Raw genomic sequence first — 20,340 nt, forward strand, 5'->3', positions numbered from 1 at the left:
CGAATGTTGCAGTGGGCTTGCTTACGCGGGAATATCCGCCGCGCCACCCAAAACATCAAACACCTGCGCCAAAGGCGAGTGCTGCTGCGGGCTTGGCTTCACAGGAACATCCACCGCGCCACCAGTAACCTCAGACGTCTGCATTGAGGAGGCCTCAAACGTAGCGAAGGAGGAAGACTGGAGAGCATCAGACGGGATATGCGACTGCACCAAATCCCCAACATGAGAACAAGATGGATGCCGGCGAGAAGGGACAGATTGAGACTTCTCTTGCTGCGGAATCGCCTGCTGATCACCAATAACACCTGAAACGTTGGGTTGCCAGGGTCGTGACTGCAATGTGGGGTCCCCCTGAGCGGCAGAGGTGGACGAGAGGTGTACTGGATGCGGGCCCAGAGATGAACTATCATCCCTCCCGCGAGTAGAAGAAGGCTGGTGACTCGCAGAACCCAACACGCAGGAGGGGGAGCTCAAGGGAGCAAGAGAAGCAGCGATCCCGCGATTGTGAACAAACTTGTGAGCCAGACTTTCAAATTTCTTTTTCTGCCTGGTGATGCAGACCTTCTGACGCCCCAAAGCTTTGGCATGAGATGACGTGTCCAGTCGGATCCAAATATCTGGACGCAAAGAGGAAGCAAGCTCAAGATGGAGAGGGAGCAGTCTGGCATTCAGAGAATTGATAGATCTCCTCGTGGACTGGATAACAGATCTAAGGAGAGCGAGACTCGCACGGAAGAAGATATGCTCGGTAAACACACTCCACAAGTGGTGGCTAATGCTAATAAAAGAGGGGATGAGCTTCGAATCACGACAACGTTTAAGGAAAGCCAAATCTGCAACTTTTTTCATCAGTTTGATCCTTAACATCTCTAGCTGTTTGGACTTGAAACAAATTTCCCTCCCATGAAGGGTATCAATTAATGCAATCAGATTTCCACAATCCATGATTTATAATGTTTATTTTCTGGAATAGATTGTGTAGAGATTTTTCATCAACGTTTCGAATCACACTACGTGATCCATCATCAGGAAGAGAGAGCAAGAGATGTCAAATTATGAAAGAGGCAGATTTAGCATAGGGTCACAATTTAAGGAGACCAGGAAGAGAGGGACTGCACACTCCCCAACGCCAGTCAAAAGAAGTCAAAATAAAAGATAAAAAACACCCAAAACCAGCATGGGGGAGACAAAACCACCCCAAACATAAAGAGAAAGCAACAATAGAGACCAATAAAAATGATATGATGCGAACATGTTTAGAGGGTGTTTTAGAAAGACTACCCATTAGTAATAAAAAGTACCAACAAATAATGCAGGGGAATAACCAAAAAAATAATAAAAAGATAAAATAACGGAAAAAATTTTAAAACAATAGAACAAACACCTCTCAAACTATATGCTAATGTAAGTATGTAAGCGGATAAAACAAACAAGCATCCAGATATCAAAGAGCTCCCCTCCTAAAATCGAAATTGAGAGAAAATATATAAATAACCATATACACTAACGACTAGGCGGGCCATAAATATAACAACGAACTAAACAAAAACAAACAGGTGGCACCAAGAAACATATATATATATATATATTTTAATGTATATATAATAAAGTATATATACAAATGTATATGTCTATATATATATATACATAAATATATATATATGAATATATATATATAGACATATACATTTGTATATATACTTTATTATATATAGATTAAAATATATATATATATATATATATATATATATATATATATATGTATGTGTCTATATATATGCACATATATATATAAGAGTATATATATATGAGTATATATATATATATATATATATATATATATGTATGTTTATAAATAATGAGCACACAACACGACAAGAAGAAGACCACCGCAAAAATAAATGAAAAAATAATAAACCACCCCCAACCCCAACCCATGCCAGGAACTGGTTACAAAAGATACCACAAAGAAAGAGAATGAAGGGCAAATATATAAATGAAACCAACCAGCACAAAAGTGACAAGGGAATCGACCCCACACGAAGGGACAAAAACTAGAAATGCCAGGAGATAGTGCGGAGGAGAGAAGAGAAAGAAGAAACATCAAAGACACAAAAGAAGAAGTGGCCAACCTGGGGTAACGTGTAAGGCACCCGAGGAGAGGAGAGGGGGGGGGGAGGGGACAAGAACCCAGGAGAGAGGAGCAGCAAAGCAAGACGGACGGAGAGAGAAAGAGCTAAACCAATGCAATGAGGGTGTTACTCCGCATAAGTCACCAGAGGATGCCACGAGGGGTTGAGAAGCCATCCATCATCACGATTGAGGTTGATGGGGTGGTTAATGATTTCAACTGCTTCTTTAAGCTTCCTCTTAAAATAGTTGTCCTCGTGGGAAATGATTTGCGTGTCCTCCAAACATATGTGATGCTTGGTCAAGGAGGAGTGTTCAGCAAGCGCTGATTTGTACACCCTATCATGTCTAATGTTAGCCACATGCTCCTTGATACGGGTGTGGAATGAGCGGCCTGTTTCGCCAATATAGGGTGTACCACACGAGCAGACCACTTTGTAAACCCCTGAATGCCAGGCTGCTCCCTCTCCATCTTGAGCTTGCTTCCTCGTTGCGTCCAGATATTTGGATCCGACTGGACACGTCATCTCATGCCAAAGCTTTGGGGCGTCAGAAGGTCTGCATCACCAGGCAGAAAAAGAAATTTGAAAGTCTAGCTCACAAGTTTGTTCACAATCGCGGGATCGCTGCTTCTCTTGCTCCCTTGAGCTCCCCCTCCTGCGTGTTGGGTTCTGCGAGTCACCAGCCTTCTTCTATTCGCGGGAGGGATGATACTTCATCTCTGGGCCCGCATCCAGTACACCTCTCGTCCACCTCTGCCGCTCGAGGGGACCCCACATTGCAGTCACGACCCTGGCAACCCAACATTTTAGGTGTTATTGGTGATCAGCAGGCGATTCCGCAGCAAGAGAAGTCTCAATCTGTCCCTTCTCGCCGGCATCCATCTTGTTCTCATGTTGGGGATTTGGTGCAGTCGCATATCCCATCTGATGTTCTCCAGTCTTCCTCCTTCGCTACGTTTGAGGCCTCCTCAATGCAGACGTCTGAGGTTACTGGTGGCGCGGCGGATGTTCCTGCGAAGCCAAGCCCGCAGCAGCACTCGCCTTCGGCGCAGGTGTTTGATGTTTTGGGTGGCGCGGCGGATATTCCCGTGCAGCCAAGCCCACTGCAACATTCGATGTCACCCCACCAGTTCGTGGATCTCCATGCCGTCGGCTCATGCGCTTCCCTGCCTCGTGACTTCCCTTTGGTCGTGGTTCAGCTCGGCTCTCCCCCGCAGGCGTCTGGTCCTCAACGGCCAGTTTCTCCCAACGGGCATTCTTGTGACGCGCCAGGTACGTCCTCTTCGCCCTTGTCTTGTCTCATTAATTCTGCCCCTGTTGTTTCGCCTTCGACCTCTGCTCCTCGAGCCCCTCCAAGCTCTGCTCCTCCCCACTTGTCCTTGGATGATGTGACCCGCACTTTTTGTCATCCCGCCACCCCTTCTCCATCGTTGTAGTATGTAGCTCTGGTCGGTGGGAGTAATGGTCGTCCTTCCACTCCCTCCCGCACCCTTGCCTCTCCTTTGGGCCCCACTTCCCCACGGAGTAGGATTTTGAAGGAGATGAACGGGGGTGCTCCTCCCTCCTTGCAGTCTCCCTCGTGGGGATCCTCACCGCGTGTTCCTCTTTCTTCTCTTGGGCCTTGTCCCCCTTCCCGTCGTTTTGTCGCTCCGATATCCTCTTATTCGGTGTCCAACTGGGAGAGCAAATTAGTCGTCAATTTATCCGATGCCACTCTCGACCCCCACTCTTTCAACTTTTTGAAGCGGGGCCTCAATTTTGCGATGGCACCTCACAGCATACCTCGGGTTGATTTCCTCATTGAGATTGAGAATGCCATCCGCTCTCTCCCCAATAATGTTGCTGACATCATCAGACAGGATTGTGCAGTCGCCCTCAGGCGGGCCAAACCACCGAGGGGCAACATCCCCAAGGTTGAGCTTCTTGCTTTCAAAAGCTTGTTGCGCCATAATGACCTAGCAATCATCAAAGCTGACAAGGGCAATGCCACGGTCATTATGAACAAACAAGACTACGTCTCCAAGATGCTAGACCTCCTTTCCGACTCTACTAGCTATAAAACCTTATCTCGTAACCCTTGTGGCAAAATTTTAAAAAGAGTCAAAGGGCATGTCTTGGCCTCTTCGTTTGATGATGACATCAAGAAAAAGTTGGTTCCCTCCAAGGAAGTTACTCCTCGTATCTATGGGGTCCCAAAAATCCACAAGGGGGGCATCCCGCTTAGACCGATAGTTGACACTATAGGTTCCCCCACGTATCCCTTGGCTACTCATCTGGCCAAGCTAATCTCTCCGCTGATAGGCAATTCTGATTACTTTGTTAAAGACTCCGCTCACTTTGTGCAATTCGTCAAGGATGCTCGACTTGATGCCAATGATGTCCTGGTAAGCTTTGACGTGGTCTCTCTCTTCACGAAGGTCCCTATACCCGATTCCATTGAAATCGTGAAGCGCAAGACCAATGCGGAGATTGCCAGTCTGGTCGAGCTTTGCCTAAGGTCAACCTTTTTCTCCTTTCAAGGAGTCATCTACGAACAAGTTGATGGTGTGGCCATGGGCTCCCCTCTCTCCCCGGTCATCGCCAACCTGTATATGGAGCATTTTGAAGAGGTGGCCCTTCGTTCCTTTCCTCTTCAACCTAAATGGTGGAAAAGATATGTAGATGATACTAACATTTGTTGGCCTCATGGGCTGGACAAGTTAGAAGAGTTCCACCAGCACATCAACAATTTGACGCCCTGCATTTCTTTCACCAAAGAGCTAGAGTCTAACAACCAATTGCCTTTCCTTGATGTTTTGCTCATCAAGAAATCAGATGGCTCCCTCGGCCGCCGTGTGTTTAGAAAGGCCACCCATACCGACCTTTACATTCATATGTCATCCTACCACCATCCTAGCCATAAAACTAGCACTCTCAAGACCCTGGCCCTAAGAGCCTATAGGATTTGTGATGTTGATCATCTAAACCTTGAGCTCAACCACCTTCGCCAAGTTTTTCGGCTGAATGGTTATTCTTCTAGGCAAATTTCTAGGGCCCTAAACCAAGCTAGGTCCCTCTTCTTTGCCTCCTCGCCCCCTTCTCTTCCCCCCCCTCGTTCTCTGTTTGCCTCCCTCCCTTTCGTGGAAGGCATTTCCCATAAGATTGCCAAGATCCTGTCCAAAAATGGGTTACATGTTGCTTTCAAGCCCCTCTTCAAGCTCAAGAATCGTGTCCCACCTATCAAAGACCCCATAGATTCGTTCGCCAACTCAGGGGTTTACAAAGTGGTCTGCTCGTGTGGTACACCCTATATTGGCAAAATAGGCCGCTCATTCCACACCCGTATCAAGGAGCATGTGGCTGACATTAGACATGATAGGGTGTACAAATCGGCGCTTGCTGAACACTCCTCCTTGACCAAGCATCACATATGTTTGGAGGACACGCAAATCATTTCCCACGAGGACAACTATTTTAAGAGGAAGCTTAAAGAAGCAGTTGAAATTATTAACCACCCCATCAACCTCAATCGTGATGATGGATGGCTTCTCAACCCCTCGTGGCATCCTCTGGTGACTTATGCGGAGTAACACCCTCATTGCGTTGGTTTAGCTCTTTCTCTCTCCGTCCGTCTTGCTTTGCTGCTCCTCTCTCCTGGGTTCTTGTCCCCTCCCCCCCCCTCTCCTCTCCTCGGGTGCCTTACACGTTACCCCAGGTTGGCCACTTCTTCTTTTGTGTCTTTGATGTTTCTTCTTTCTCTTCTCTCCTCCGCACTATCTCCTGGCATTTCTAGTTTTTGTCCCTTCGTGTGGGGTCGATTCCCTTGTCACTTTTGCGCTGGTTGGTTTCATTTATATATTTGCCCTTCATTCTCTTGCTTTGTGGTATCTTTTGTAACCAGTTCCTGGCATGGGTTGGGGTTGGGGGTGGTTTATTATTTTTTCATTTATTTTTGCAGTGGTCTTCTTCTTGTCGTGTTGTGTGCTCATTATTTATAAACATACATATATATATATATATACATATATATATATATATATATATATACTCATATATATATACTCTTATATATATATGTGCATATATATAGACACATAAGAGTATATATATATGAGTATATATATATATATATATATACATATATATATTCATATATATATATTTATGTATATATATATATATAGACATATACATTTGTATATATACTTTATTATATATACATTAAAATATATATATATATATATGTTTCTTGGTGCCACCTGTTTGTTTTTGTTTAGTTCGTTGTTATATTTATGGCCCGCCTAGTCGTTAGTGTATATGGTTATTTATATATTTTCTCTCAATTTCGATTTTAGGAGGGGAGCTCTTTGATATCTGGATGCTTGTTTGTTTTATCCGCTTACATACTTACATTAGCATATAGTTTGAGAGGTGTTTGTTCTATTTTTAAAAAAAAATTTCCGTTATTTTATCTTTTTATTATTTTTTTGGTTATTCCCCCGCATTATTTGTTGGTACTTTTTATTACTAATGGGTAGTCTTTCTAAAACACCCTCTAAACATGTTTGCATCATATCATTTTTATTGGTCTCTATTGTTGCTTTCTCTTTATGTCTGGGGTGGTTTTGTCTCCCCCATGCTGGTTTTGGGTGTTTTTTATCTTTTATTTTGACTTCTTTTGACTGGCGTTGGGGAGTGTGCAGTCCCTCTCTTCCTGGTCTCCTTAAATTGTGACCCTATGCTAAATCTGCCTCTTGCATAATTTGACATCTCTTGCTCTCTCTTCCTGATGATGGATCACGTAGTGTGATTCGAAACATTGATGAAAAATCTCTACACAATCTATTCCAGAAAATAAACATTATAAATCATGGATTGTGGAAATCTGATTGCATTAATAGAGATTTTGTTTCCTAGTGTGGTTTTGAGCCTTGTTTTTAGATGGGAAATGTGGTAAGGGATAAATTTTCTTTTCATTTGAGTGTTCAAAATACAACCCTATTAATTTCAAAGCTTATGCAAAAGGTCTATAAAGAACAATAATCCCACATTGGTTATGGGTTGGAGGTTTTTAATATTTAAATGAAAGATCAACCACTTACAAAGTTGTCTTTAAGATTTCCACTTTTTCAAAAGTAGAGTTGCATGGTGTGGGGCCCATGGATGGCAAATAGGGGATGAATGGAGATAAATTTTGACCAAATACATGTGGAAAGAATGATAAAAAAATAGTGCTGATGTGGAATTGGCTACCAACCAAATTGTGACACATGAATGCTCTAGATCTCACCACATGGCAAGATCTAGCAGTCAGTGCATTTTCACATTACCTAAGTGCCATGTGCTAGTGGGCTACAATGATTTGGTAGTGACATGAAATCTAAACAAATAAGAAATGGACACATGGTGACCTATGAGGGAAGTAGACAATCACGAGTGGTGAGGGTTATCAGCCTAGCACAGATTATGTGGTGCTGACATGGCATAGTGTGCCACATGTTGCTAAGACACATTCCTACATGCAACGTGGCAACTACTGACTATGCATGCAAGAAAGTTCCTATCTGACACATGGTGGCGGGTGTAGTTCTCATCTAATCAAAAAATACCATGTAGGGGTGACATGGTGGGTGCAGATAAGGTGATGACAATGCAGTTGACTGGATGGTTGGAGGACCAATAAGATGCTACCATGTGGTAGCCCAGTATAAGAAGTTTTGACCCAAAATGGAAGTTGGAAGAAAAAAATAAAATGTTTTTAAAATATCATTTTAAAAAATATTTTCTCATAAATGGCTCGTATACTTTTTTTAATTGAGAAAGGATATAACCTAAAGTTAAAACTTTAGGAAATTTTAAATCTTTGGATAAAAATTTAAAATGGCCAAATGTAGACCAAATACCTTCAGTAGGGGTATGTTTTTCAAAATGAGACTCAGGGATTTTCTAGTATGCAAATATAGGTATATTATATATTGTTAGGATTGGGAGAAGATGAACTTTCCATTTTTTGGAGTTTGGTTTTGCACAGGAAGCCATGCATTCAAGTTATAGGAGGTTTTATCCTAGATTACTAACTTGCAACTATATTTAGGTATCAAAATTTAAAACTAATTTCTAGTTGGGTAGTGAGCTAAAGATGTTTAGTTGGGTAGTGAGCTAAACGTGGGTAAAAAATTAGTAAAAATGCAGTTGGGGTCAATTTTAGTCACCTTCAGCTTAGTTTAAACCCAAATTTTTACTAGCATTTCATGATGGAGCTCAGATATTTTGGTGACACAAGGGTTTTCAATATTTAGTAGAGATATTTTCAAGTTTGTTAGAGGATAATGATGAAAACTAAATTAGATCAAATGGGTAGAAAGATGAAAGAGATGTTCCAAATGCAAGGGATATAATTTAAAGTGGATACATGTCATCTTTAGATCAGATCTAAGAATTTCTCTCATGCTATATCTTTCTTTCTTTCATCCATTGTGGGGTTTGGTTCCAGTTTTGGAGAAAAAATTATTCACTTTTTTGATACCATGTGTGTTCCAATATTGAGTTTTCTCAAATTTGTAAAACCAAGGTTCTAGTCTTAAAGTGTTCTCATCATTGTGACACCACACTCTTCAGCATATTTTCTCTAGTATGATAGTAGTAGTGAAGATAATAGAAAAATTTCATATGTATTAGGTGTTTTTATATTTTTATTTCATGCATCTAAATATATAGTTTTAAAGAAATGAATACAAATGTGCAAGAATTTCTGTAGTTTCATTGTAATTCTTATCTCATGTCTCAACAATATGTAGTCTTATGTGGCCTAGGAACAAAGAACTAAGACTCATTTGTATCCCATTAAGGTTTTATGTCAAATATGTTTTGCTCTTGGAACAAAGGGCCATGCAAATGCTTGATGTGTTTGATAGGAATGTTGGTTATTTTGAGAAGGATACTTCATAAGAATGAGGTCTTTATGAACACTGATTTCTAATTCACAAAGTGATTAGACATATCTAATATTTTGATGTGTGAAATATATCAATGACATCACAAATGTATGTGTTTGATTCATGGAATTGCCCAATAGATAAGGCATTGATCAGCTACAAGATCATTTGTTCTTACTGTTGCATATTTGGGGTTTGTGTTGATATTCAACATCATTAATCAAATGCATTTCCCTTTCATATTGAAGAGCTAAAAAGGATGCCTTCAGTTAGCTTGTGAATTGCATAGAGTTGCAATTTTCTACTACAAATCTTTTTGATTGCATAAGTGTAGGAGATTAAGGGTTTTAATCTAGTTTGTTAGGTTTAGGAATATGTTTTAGTAGTAATACCACATAATTGAATCTAAGGTCAACCCACCTAGGTTTTGCAAAGCCTAAAGTAGAAGAAGGGTCTAGCCTTATAGTTGGCCTAGTGTTTGAAATAGTATGTTGAAGATGGTAGTTAGTTTCCCCTAGATGTACCTCATTATCATCAGGGTAATTTGAAACTATACTTGTTTCAAAATACCAAAAAAATGGTGACTTTGTTGGGGATTGTATTGAATCTAAAGATAGACAACCTTGAGAATTTGAAGAAGATCCAATACAACAAGAAGAATTTACTATAGCAACAGGTTGTGAGGTGTCTTTCATTTCTCTGTTGTATTTTTGTGTTCCCTAATTAAGCTTTATTTATGGACAATAGTATTTTATAAAATTGGATGTAAATTGTGTTCTATGACTATTATAAGTCTATCTTCAATTAATTTAGTTTTAGCGAGTTTTGTTGAGAAAGTTCAGAGTTAAGAATGGATTTATGAAGTGTATTTTCTTTTCAAGGTGTTAATTATTTGCAAGTTTACCCTCATTGAAGGTTTGGTCCAGATTTGTCAAGTAACAAATTATGTTGTATTGCTCAGATGAGTGAGTAGTGACTCTCAAATCTCTGTACTATTTTGTTCCTAGTTGATTTCATTGCAATATTTTGAAGGATGTTCAATTGTATGGGCAGATCTGAAGCTTCTGATAGTCTCTTCAAAAGGAAGTTTTATATTCTTGATGATTTTTTGAAGTATTTTTTGCAATCTACTATTATAAAAAGTAAAATGTAAATAGTAAATCACAAAAGTGATTTCTTTATCCTCTAGCAAGGAGGTGGTAGCTCTATGAAGTTTTTATCAGTGACGTAAAAGAATTTTATTCTTGCACCTATGCCAAATTAAGAGATCAAAATCTTACACTAGCACTTGAGGTATTTTGGTTTTCATGTTTCCTTTTCATGGAAGTCAAATGTTAAAAACATGGTTGCCTCTATTTAGTGATTTTCAGAACTTAAAGAAAGAGGTATAAATTTTATTTTAAAATGGAATTGGATCTTAGATATGAAATTAGTTTGCCAAGACATGAAGATGTGTTGGAATAAGTGGTAGAAATTAAGAAATATCTTCAAAATTAGATTGTCAGATTTATAAGAAATGTGGTAGGAAGTTTTAAAGGTCTAGAAGATGGTCATATTTATGAATGTTTAAATCAACACTTATGGAGTTTCATGTTTCTTATGTCTTTATGCATAATTTGGTTAACTGGTGAGAGTACAAAAGATCTTTCATGTTGATAGTCTTTTCAAGAAATTTGAAAATGGTTTAAATAGCCAATGCGAATGTGTTGAAAGTAATAGTGAGTTTAGTGAATCCATAGATAATGACAACATTTCTTGTGATTATGAAGTGATGGATTCTAGATCTACTAAATTAGATGATTTTAGTCAGCAAGATGAAGATGGTTATGTGATTAAAAATGAATCATGTGACAATATACATGAGAGTGTGGAAAGTTTTAATAGTAGTACAGATAATTCTTCTTTTTGTAAAGATGAGAATGATACACATAGTATTGTGCAAAGAAGAGGTAATATGTTGTAGTATGGATTCCAGTTTTTCAAATTTTCATGTTAATGATGCTATGAGTTTTTTAGATCAGTTGGTTTATGATCAGAACCTATTACAATAGACTTGTGATGAAGTTTTGTTGAGTGTTGATGAAATTTCAAAACTTCTAGCTCATGATCTCAAAAGATATGCAAATGTTTCTCTAGATGCTTATGTTTTCCCTTGTGGTATTTTTTTCTCAAGGTGAGGTCATTTCCCCAAGGTTTGATGTTGAATTTGATATAAAATTAGAACATTGACTATCAAGTTTTGGAGGTGTATGTGATAATAGATCAAGTATCAATACGCATGATGACTCTTCTAATAAAGAGAGTACCAATAAGGATAATTTTCATTTTGTTTTAGATTCTTATCATGCTGATTATTCTAAAATTGGTTTTTTAGACTTGGTAACTAATCAATTTTTTGAGTGTGAAGAAATTTAAGAAAAAGGTAAATCTGATTTGATGAGTAACATGGTTGCAAGTAGGCAACAATCAAATTCTACATATTCTTCACATTTGGTTACACAACGTGAGTTGCAAAGTTTTGACATATGCAACTTTTTGAACAAGGTAGAATATGAATCATTTGTGTTTCTGGTGGAAAGCATGCATCATTCATATGTGGATGATGGTTTTTAGAATGATTCTAATTTACATGAGCATGCCCATTTGTTTTCTCATAGTAAGCATGGTGTAGAGGTTAGTGTTGATGTATGCATGCATTATGAGAATGAAGGAAGTTGTTTCATTTTTCCAAGTAATTTGTTTCAAGATGCTGATCTAATTGGTGAAACTGATAGAAGATATGTTTTCAACTTACCTCAAAAGAGTGCAAATGAAATCCATATATATGATAGAGGTAAAAAAAATTGTTGAAGTTTGGTGGCCTAGGGCCATTGTGTGTACATAGTAGGAGTAACTGTTTCTTGCTTTCAATAAAGCTATTTGAGAGAAGTTTTTCTATTAGGGGATTTGGTCTACTTCTTCTAGATATTTGAATCATTTCCATTCCCACAAGGGACATGCATCCCTAGATAGAGCCACTATTGAGAATCAAAATTGAAGCCCTGGTTTTGAGTACTATTGAAAAATCAAGCCTAATAAGAACTTTTAGATGCATGTGTACCTAGCTGTACTTGTGAGGCCTAAGAGGTGTTTAATTTTTCTAAAACCATGCATTAAATACATCTATGTGTCCCATGCTAATAAATTACCATTTCAAGTCATTCTGTGAAGTCCCGTTTGAGCAATTTCCAAATCTATATTTTTGCCGAGTGTTAAGCAATGACAGAAGGCTATATTTGTATTTGAATATCTCACATCCAATAATGTTTCATGACTCGCTAATTTTAAATTTTCTAGTTTAGCCTAGGTTTCAAATTTTGAGTCATTTTGAATTTGTTTGACTAGGTTTTGAATCCCTCAAAGTTGGTCATTTATTATTGTCATGTTGATGTGAATTGTCCAAAATTCTAGTAAGCCCTATTTGACTTGTTATAAATTTGACCTAGTCAACCAAAATGATAAAATTCATTTTGAATTGTATTCTAGAGGTTAGATATTTCTATGTTTCAATTTTGAGCTTATGATGAATCTGTTTGGTAAGTTTTCCAATGTGATTCCAAATGTAATTTGCAAAATTTTACTAGTGTCATAAAGTGCAGATTAGTTAGTACCCCTATCTATGATGTCATAAATTGAGATCCATGATAGGTGAGATTGAATGGATTTTACCATTATTTTCTCCTCTAAAAATACTTCAAGTATGCCAATTTTCAAGTCTTGATGAATTCGTCTACACATTTTCCTAGGTTCTTTCCATTTGCAAAAAATATTATTCAACCATTGCTTCTAGTTTGTAAATTTGAGTAGCCCACTTTGACCACTCACCATTTTCATGTAATTATTCAACATGATCTCTAATCACATATTCATATTTTCCTCATGATAGTGAACTAATGCCCTAGTTTTCATTCCCCCAAGTGTCAGTCTACCTAGTTTTCAAAGCCAAATCCAAACACAATTGATTGTTTTCTGACATGTTTGCTTGGAAGTAGTTCTAAGAGGGTAAATTTGATAGTTAATATCTTTTGATTGAGAATTCATTATGAGACAAGATTTGACAAGGTAAGAAAATGTAGAATAGAGAATTAGTATTGTTGATTTCAAATCCTAGTCAGTTGTTTTTGTTAGTTTTTAAATCTAGTCAAAGGACCTCCTAGCACGAAATTGACAAGTTGTAGAAAGAGGTGAAATGAGTTTTAAAAGTTGAAAAAATAATTCATATTTGTTTCCAATCAAAGTTAGATTTTCATTAGAGAATTTTGAGAACTTAGTTGTTTGGAAATGAATTTATTTTTAATTAGACCCACTTTGGGGCCCAACTAATTTTATCTTATTACATAGATATGGACCTAGGATTAGAGGAGTTTTAAAAGGGTAATGCTATTATGTTTTAAGTCATCATACATTTTTCAATATACATATAGAATTTTAACTCTATTTGAAAGTAAGGGACTGCACACACATGGGGATACAAAAAGAAAAATATAATCAAAATTTTATCAATGAATCATACTTGTGGAAGCCTGGTTTCGAAAGACACTGAGAGGGATAAGCCACCAAATAAACAACATTTAGGTACATGCATAGAAATTTCAATTTCCTAGAAATTTTTTGATTCTAGACTAGACATATTATATGAGATATGGAACCTGATGGTAGAGTTTATAAACCTAAACCTCTTACAAAGCATGGTATCTATTTTCCATAACACACCCTGTCATTACAAGTTTTCATAGCAATATGCATGGTCATGTAAGCTTGAGCTTTTATCATAAGTAACAATATTAGAAAAAGGGAACAATATTTTCCACTTTTTTATCTTGTCAAGGATTTATTGGATACTAGTAGACATTGGCAATTAACAAACCTCTAAAGATGCCTCTGTAGCTATGAGATATGATTTGAATAAAGACAAGCAAATAGGGAAAGATTTGTGTCATTTTCATTTAGCAAGTAGTTATTATGAGAAATGAGGAATTTTTTCTTTCTCCTTCTTGTTTGTAGGGTTGTAGGAGGAGAATATTGTGGAGCTTTTGACATGGCACTATTTTAGAGGAGTTTCCTCCTATACCTTTCAAAATAGGCACAAGCTGGTGATTTGAAAAGAGTTACAGTGAATAATGGGGAGTCACCCATGTAAAAGAAATCCTAGGACATTTGGGGGTTTGCAACCATTATCAATAGCAGAGGAAGCCACCAATGGAGGATAAGATGTCTGTACTCTACACCCACAACTTCATAATTTGAAGAAAGATCACTTTTGTTTATGTTAGAGGATGACTTGAACTTCTTGGAAAACATAATAAAGCTCCAGTATTTGGTTGTTTCCTACTATGCACAATTAGAGGCATTGTCTCTTCAAGAACAAATCAAGACAAGTTGTTTTTCCCACCACTATCATTTTGTATAAAATGCCTTTTCTGAAGAGAGTTGTCAGTAGAAAAAGGATCCTAGATAGTAATGCCAAGCCTCACCTATTATGATCAAACAAGAATGAAATATTTTCAAGGGCTAGAAAGTATTGATTGAATGTTGAGTTGAACCCTTTTTTGTGTTGGAAGCGAAGCTTTTTCCTACCTCACTATATATGTAGACCAAGAAGGAATGTTGTCCTTTGAAGAGGACTACTCTGTGTCTTGCATAGGAGATTTAATTCATGGCATCAATTGGCTAATACAATGGAGACTTTATTTCCTGATGTAGTTTTAAGCCTTGTCTTCAGATGGGAAATGTGGTAAGGGCTAAAAAAAATTCATCTGAGTGTTCAAAATACAACCCTATTTTCTTTAGAGATTATGGAAAAGTCTTATAAAGAACAATTATCCTACATTGGTTGTGGATTGGAGGTTTTTAATGTTTAAATGAAAGAGTGTCCACTTATAAAGTTGTCCTTAAGACATCTACCTTTTCAAAAGAAAACCTACATGATGCGGGGCCTGTGGATGGCCAGCTAGGGATGACTGGAGATAAATTTGGACCAAATATGCATGGAAAGAATGATGACAAAGAAGTGTTGATTTGGAATATCCTACCAACCAAATTATGACATGTGGATGTTTTAGATCTTGCCACATGGCAAGATCTAGCAATTGGTGCATTCTCGCATTGTGGAGTTGTGAGGAAGACAGATAATGTAGTAAAGTAGCTAAGCACCTATGGTAGTGGGCCCTAGTGATTTGGCAATGACATGAAATCCGAACAAATAAGAAATGGACATGTGGTGACCTGTGATTGAAGTAGATAGTGACAAGTAGAGAGGGTTTCCAGCTTAGCATGGATTACAAGGTGCTAACATGGCATAGTGTGCCACATGTCATAGAGGTACATTCCCACATGTGGTATGGCAACTGCTAACTATGCATGGGGGAAAGTGCCTAGCTAACATGTGGTAGTGGGACCTAAGTTAGTGATGACATGGCACATGCAGTTCTTATCTAATTAGAAAATGCCATGTGGCGATGATGTGGCAATTGAAGATAAGGTGATGACAATGCAGTTGACTAGATGGTTAGAGGACCAATAAGATGTTGCCATGTGGTAGCTTGGTCAAAGGGGGTTTGACCCTAAATGGAAGCTTGAAGGAAAAAATTAAATGTTTTTAAAATGTCATTTTTTGTAATATTTTCTCAAAAATGGCTCATACAATTTTTTAAATTGAGAAAGGATATAACCTAAATTTAAAGCTTTAGGAAATTTTAAAATGGCCAAATGCAAACCAGATACCTTCAATAAGGGTATTTTTTCAAAATGAGATTCAAGGAGTTTTTGGTAAGAAAACATAGGCATATTATATATCGCAAGAATAGGAGAAGATTTAATTTCAATTTTTGGAGTTTATTTTTGCATAGGGAGCCATCTATTCAATTTATGGGAGGCTTTGTCCTAGATTACTAACTTGCAATTACATTTAGGTATCAAAGTTCAAAACTAATTTCTAGCAGGGTAATGAGCTTAATGTGAGTAAAAAGTAGTAAAAATGTAGTTGGGGTCAATTTTTCTCACCTTCAACTTAGTTTAAACGTAGATTTTTTCCACCATTTCATGATGTAGCTTAAATATTTTGGTGACACAAGGGTTTTCATCATTCAATATAGATATTTTCAAGTTTGTTACAAGATAATGATGAAAACTAAATCAGATCAAATTGGTAGAAAGATGAGATGGGTTTTACAACTACAAGGGATGGAATTTCAAGTGGACACGTGTCATCTTAATATTAGATATGGAAATTTATCTCTTGCAATATCTTCCTTTCTTTCATCCATTGTGGGGTTTGGTTCTAGTTTTGGAGGAAAAATTATTCACTTTTGTGATACCATGTGTGTTCCAATCTTGAGTTTTCTCAAATTTGTGAAACTAAGGTTCTAGTCTTGATGTGTTCTCATCACTGTGAGATGACATTATTTAGCATATTTTCTCTTGTATGATAGCAATAGTGAAGATAATAGAGAAAGTTCATATCTATTAGGTATTTTTATGTTTTGATTTCATGTATCTAAATTGTAAGAATTTGCCTAAGGGAAAAATTCACCTAGGAACTAAGAACTCAAACACAAGCATAACTATAGACCAAAAATAGATATAATCAATTAATCAGAGTATGTTCGAATACATTGCTCTATTCAGAATGTGATGATCAGCACACTAGGAGTGCCTATTTATAAAGGTCTCTCAGGAAGCACCTAGAATGTGTCTAGAAACAACCAGAAGATAAGAAAACTAAGCACCTTATTGAACATTCTAGATGAATGGATAAGAATGAAAAAGTGTCATATGTGTGTAGAAGATTCCTGTGTTGTAGACAACATGTGCTTAAAAGAGGTGCGGACCCCTATGATTTGATCAAGACAACTCACAAGAGTGCACAAACTCCTAAGTGTCTCATAAATAAAATAATGCAAAATAAATAAATAATGCATTAACCTAAGTAAACTTAAGTAAGTTTAATAAGTAAATACTTATTTACACCAACACCCCCCCTTAAGTGCAACTTAGAGGAATTCCCTTAAGCTTACGAACTAGGATGAAATGCATAATGAGTCCTGGCTACTAGGTCATGTTAAGTACCCATGTACATAATGAAAATGCAATCTCCAATAAAGCGGGGAAAGAGGACAAACCTCATGGGAAAAACCTTCCCCCAAAAAGAGAGATAAATATGGATGCATGGATGGATGGAGTAATCAAGACCCCCCCATTATGAAATACATCCATGTATATACAAGAAAGAATAGAGAAGGAAAAAACCTCATATGAGGAAAAAGTCCCCCCAAAAAAGAGAAGAAGGAGATGAGGTAGTTCCCCCCCCCCCTTAAAAGTAGTGTGTCGAACAGTGAAAAATGCTTCGATTTCGAAGATGATCCATGATCTCTGTATGATGTTCCTCCCCTTTGGAAGAAACAAGAGCAAGGGTACCTATGAGATATGTCCCCTATATGGAGAAGGAATCTCTATGATGACTAGTATCTCTGAAACTTGTTCAAAAGTCCCTGTGTTGATACTGATGATGGCTTCCTCCAAAACTGCTAAAGAGAAGAGCAAATTGAACAAGGAAGGAGGTAGAACCTATTTGAGGAAACCAAAATTCTTACCAAATGTGAGAGAGATCTCCTACAGATGTTGTACATAAGAATCCACAATCACCCCAACTTGGAAGGATTGATCATGTAGAGAATGTGCAATAACTATAGAAGAATCTGCCTCAGCAAAGAGAAGCAAGAAATCATCATAAAAGTCTCCCATGTCTACTATGTGTGACTCCAAGAATAGAGCTGAAATTTCTAGCAAGAAATCATCACCTGGAAAATCATGAGTACCTTGTAGTGCGAAGTACATAAATCTGTCACTACAGCAAGGGATAGAGTATCTGTTGTTGTCACTTGAAAGCCACTTGCCAATTTAGGGCCTATTTCTAAAAGTAGTATTTTTGTCTACAAAAAATTTAATGTGATTTAAGATCTAGAAAGTAGACAAAAAAATATGCAATTTCAAAAAAAATGGAACTTGATTTGGAGTCCAGATGAGCTCGTACCAAACATTTTAAGTGGCAAAATTTGAGATTTTAAAAGTGTCAAAAAATTCAAAAAAAGAGATCTCAAACCACCTACACCAATCCCAAAACAAGAAAAGTTGCTTGCAAAAAGGAGTTCATATGAGGAAGATATCGCTATTTGAAAATTGTTGCTACTATTATTTTTTCTGAATCGCCTTCACGCCTCCAATAAACAAATGGCTCTAGATTTTGCCTCAAATGTCCGATTTGGATGAAACAAAATCTAATCTGGGGGTTTTTGAACCTTCTAAATGTGATGCAAATATCATATTTGCACCAACAAGCTTTAATGTTCACTTGCAAAAAATCTCTCCTATGGCCCCATGGCCAAAAAATTTCCAAAAAAAAAATGTAGATCCAAAAAAATAGTAGAGATGCAAATGAAAAAAATGTAGATCTGAAAATTAAATGTACAGATCTAAAATGATCATACCAATTCTACAAATCAGTCCTTCAAGTGCCAATTTGCAAAAAGAATTTTCCTCACAATCAACTTTGGCCTAGGGTAGGCAGCTTTGTAGTCGATTTTCACCGATTTAGCATTCTGGATGCAATGTTGAGGTTAGATCTGGCACTGGACACTCCCAATTTCTGCAGTACTCCAAATTTGGGTTGAGGTGTTGCGGGTGGTCTCAAATGGGTATGTGATGATAAAGTCTCCAAGTTGCTCTGATACCATGTAAGAATTTGCCTAAGGGAAAAATTCACCCAAGAACTAAGAACTCAAACAAAAGCACAACTGTAGACCAAAAATGGATATGATCAATTAATCAGAGTATGTCCAAATACGTTGCTCTGTTCAGAATGTGATGATCAACACACTAGGAGTGCCTATTTATAAAGGTCTCTTAGGAAGCAACTAGAATGTATTTAGAAACAACCAGAAGATAAGACAACTAAGCACCTTATCCAACATTCTAGATGAATGGATAAGAATGAAAAAGTTTCATATGTGTGTAGAAGATTCTTGTGTTGTAGACAACATGTGCTTAAAAGAGGTGCAGACCCCTGTGATGTCATCAAGAAAACTCCTAAGTGTCTCACAAATAAAATAATGGAAAATAAATAAATAATGCATTAACCTAAGTAAACTTAAGTAAGTATAATAAGTAAATACTTATTTACACCAACATAAATGTATAGTTTTAAAGAAATGAATACAAATGAGAAAGAATTTATTTAGCTTCATTCTTATTCTCATCTCATATCTCAGTAATCTATAGTCTTATGTAGTCTAGGAGCAAAGAAATAAGACTCATTTGCATCCTATTATGGTTGTATGTCAGATATGTTTAACTATTGGAACAAAGGGCGAAGTAAATGCTTGATGTGTTTGACAGGATTGTTGGTTATTTTGAGAAGGATACTTCATAAGAATGAGGTCTTTATGAACATTGATTTTTGATTCACAAAGTGATTAGATAGATTAGATATTTTGGTGTATGAAATATATCAATAATATCATAGATGTATGTGTTTGATTCATGGAATTTCCCAATAAATAAGGCACTAATCAGCTATAGGATCATTTTTTCTTATTGCTGCATATTTAGGGTTTGTGTTGATATTCAACATCATTAATCAAATGTATTCCCATTTCATGTTGAAGAGCTAAAAATGATGCCCTCTCTCAGCTTGTGAATTTCATAGAGTTACAATTTGTTACTGCACATCTTTGTGGTTACATAAGCGTAGGAGATTAAGGTTTTTAGTCTACTTTGTTAGATTTTGGATAATGTTTTAGCACTAGTACCATATAGTTGAATCTGAGGTCCACCCACCTAGGTTTTGCACTTTTTGAAGTATAAGAAGGGTCTAGCCTTATAGTTGGCTCAATGTCTAAAATAGAATTTTGAAGATGGGAGTTAGCTACCCCTAGATATACCTTATTCTCATTAGGTTAATTTGAAACTGTCATTGTTTCAAAACATCAACACAACCTTCTTCCAATTGCCATATTTCTTCTGATGAGAAGATAGAAGAAGTGAATCATTTGGTTAATCATGTTGAGTTAGAGTCTCAACCTCTAATTTCTTCTCCACTTGATCCTCAACAAATGCCAACCACAATTAGCTTTAGTTAGTCTAATATGTTATTGCACCTAACGGTCCTCTTTACATTGCTTCTAGAGTGGCTCATATTCCTTCTTATGGTACTTTGGTTCATCCTTCCTATATTGTGAATGTTATCATCAAAGAACACC

General features: G+C 37.2%; 1 protein-coding gene across 1 annotated transcript; it reads left to right on the plus strand.

The window, feature by feature from the left end:
* The first annotated feature begins 3,673 nt into the window (after positions 1-3,673).
* Positions 3,674-5,701, plus strand: LOC149569925 (uncharacterized). The gene has a single exon (XM_089817042.1). It carries the CDS (start codon positions 3,674-3,676, stop codon positions 5,699-5,701), a length of 2,028 nt encoding a protein of 675 aa, XP_089673168.1.
* The last annotated feature ends 14,639 nt before the right edge of the window (positions 5,702-20,340 follow it).

This window comes from Cupressus sempervirens, chromosome 3, assembly GCF_028749045.1.
Source record: "Cupressus sempervirens isolate cs-2001-9-10 chromosome 3, ASM2874904v1, whole genome shotgun sequence".
Taxonomy (NCBI): Eukaryota; Viridiplantae; Streptophyta; class Pinopsida; order Cupressales; family Cupressaceae; genus Cupressus; species Cupressus sempervirens.

What these genes read in the sequence shown, in the direction of transcription:
- LOC149569925 (XM_089817042.1), top strand. Translation starts at nt 3,674, where the DNA reads ATGAACGGGGGTGCTCCTCCCTCCTTGCAGTCTCCCTCGTGGGGATCC.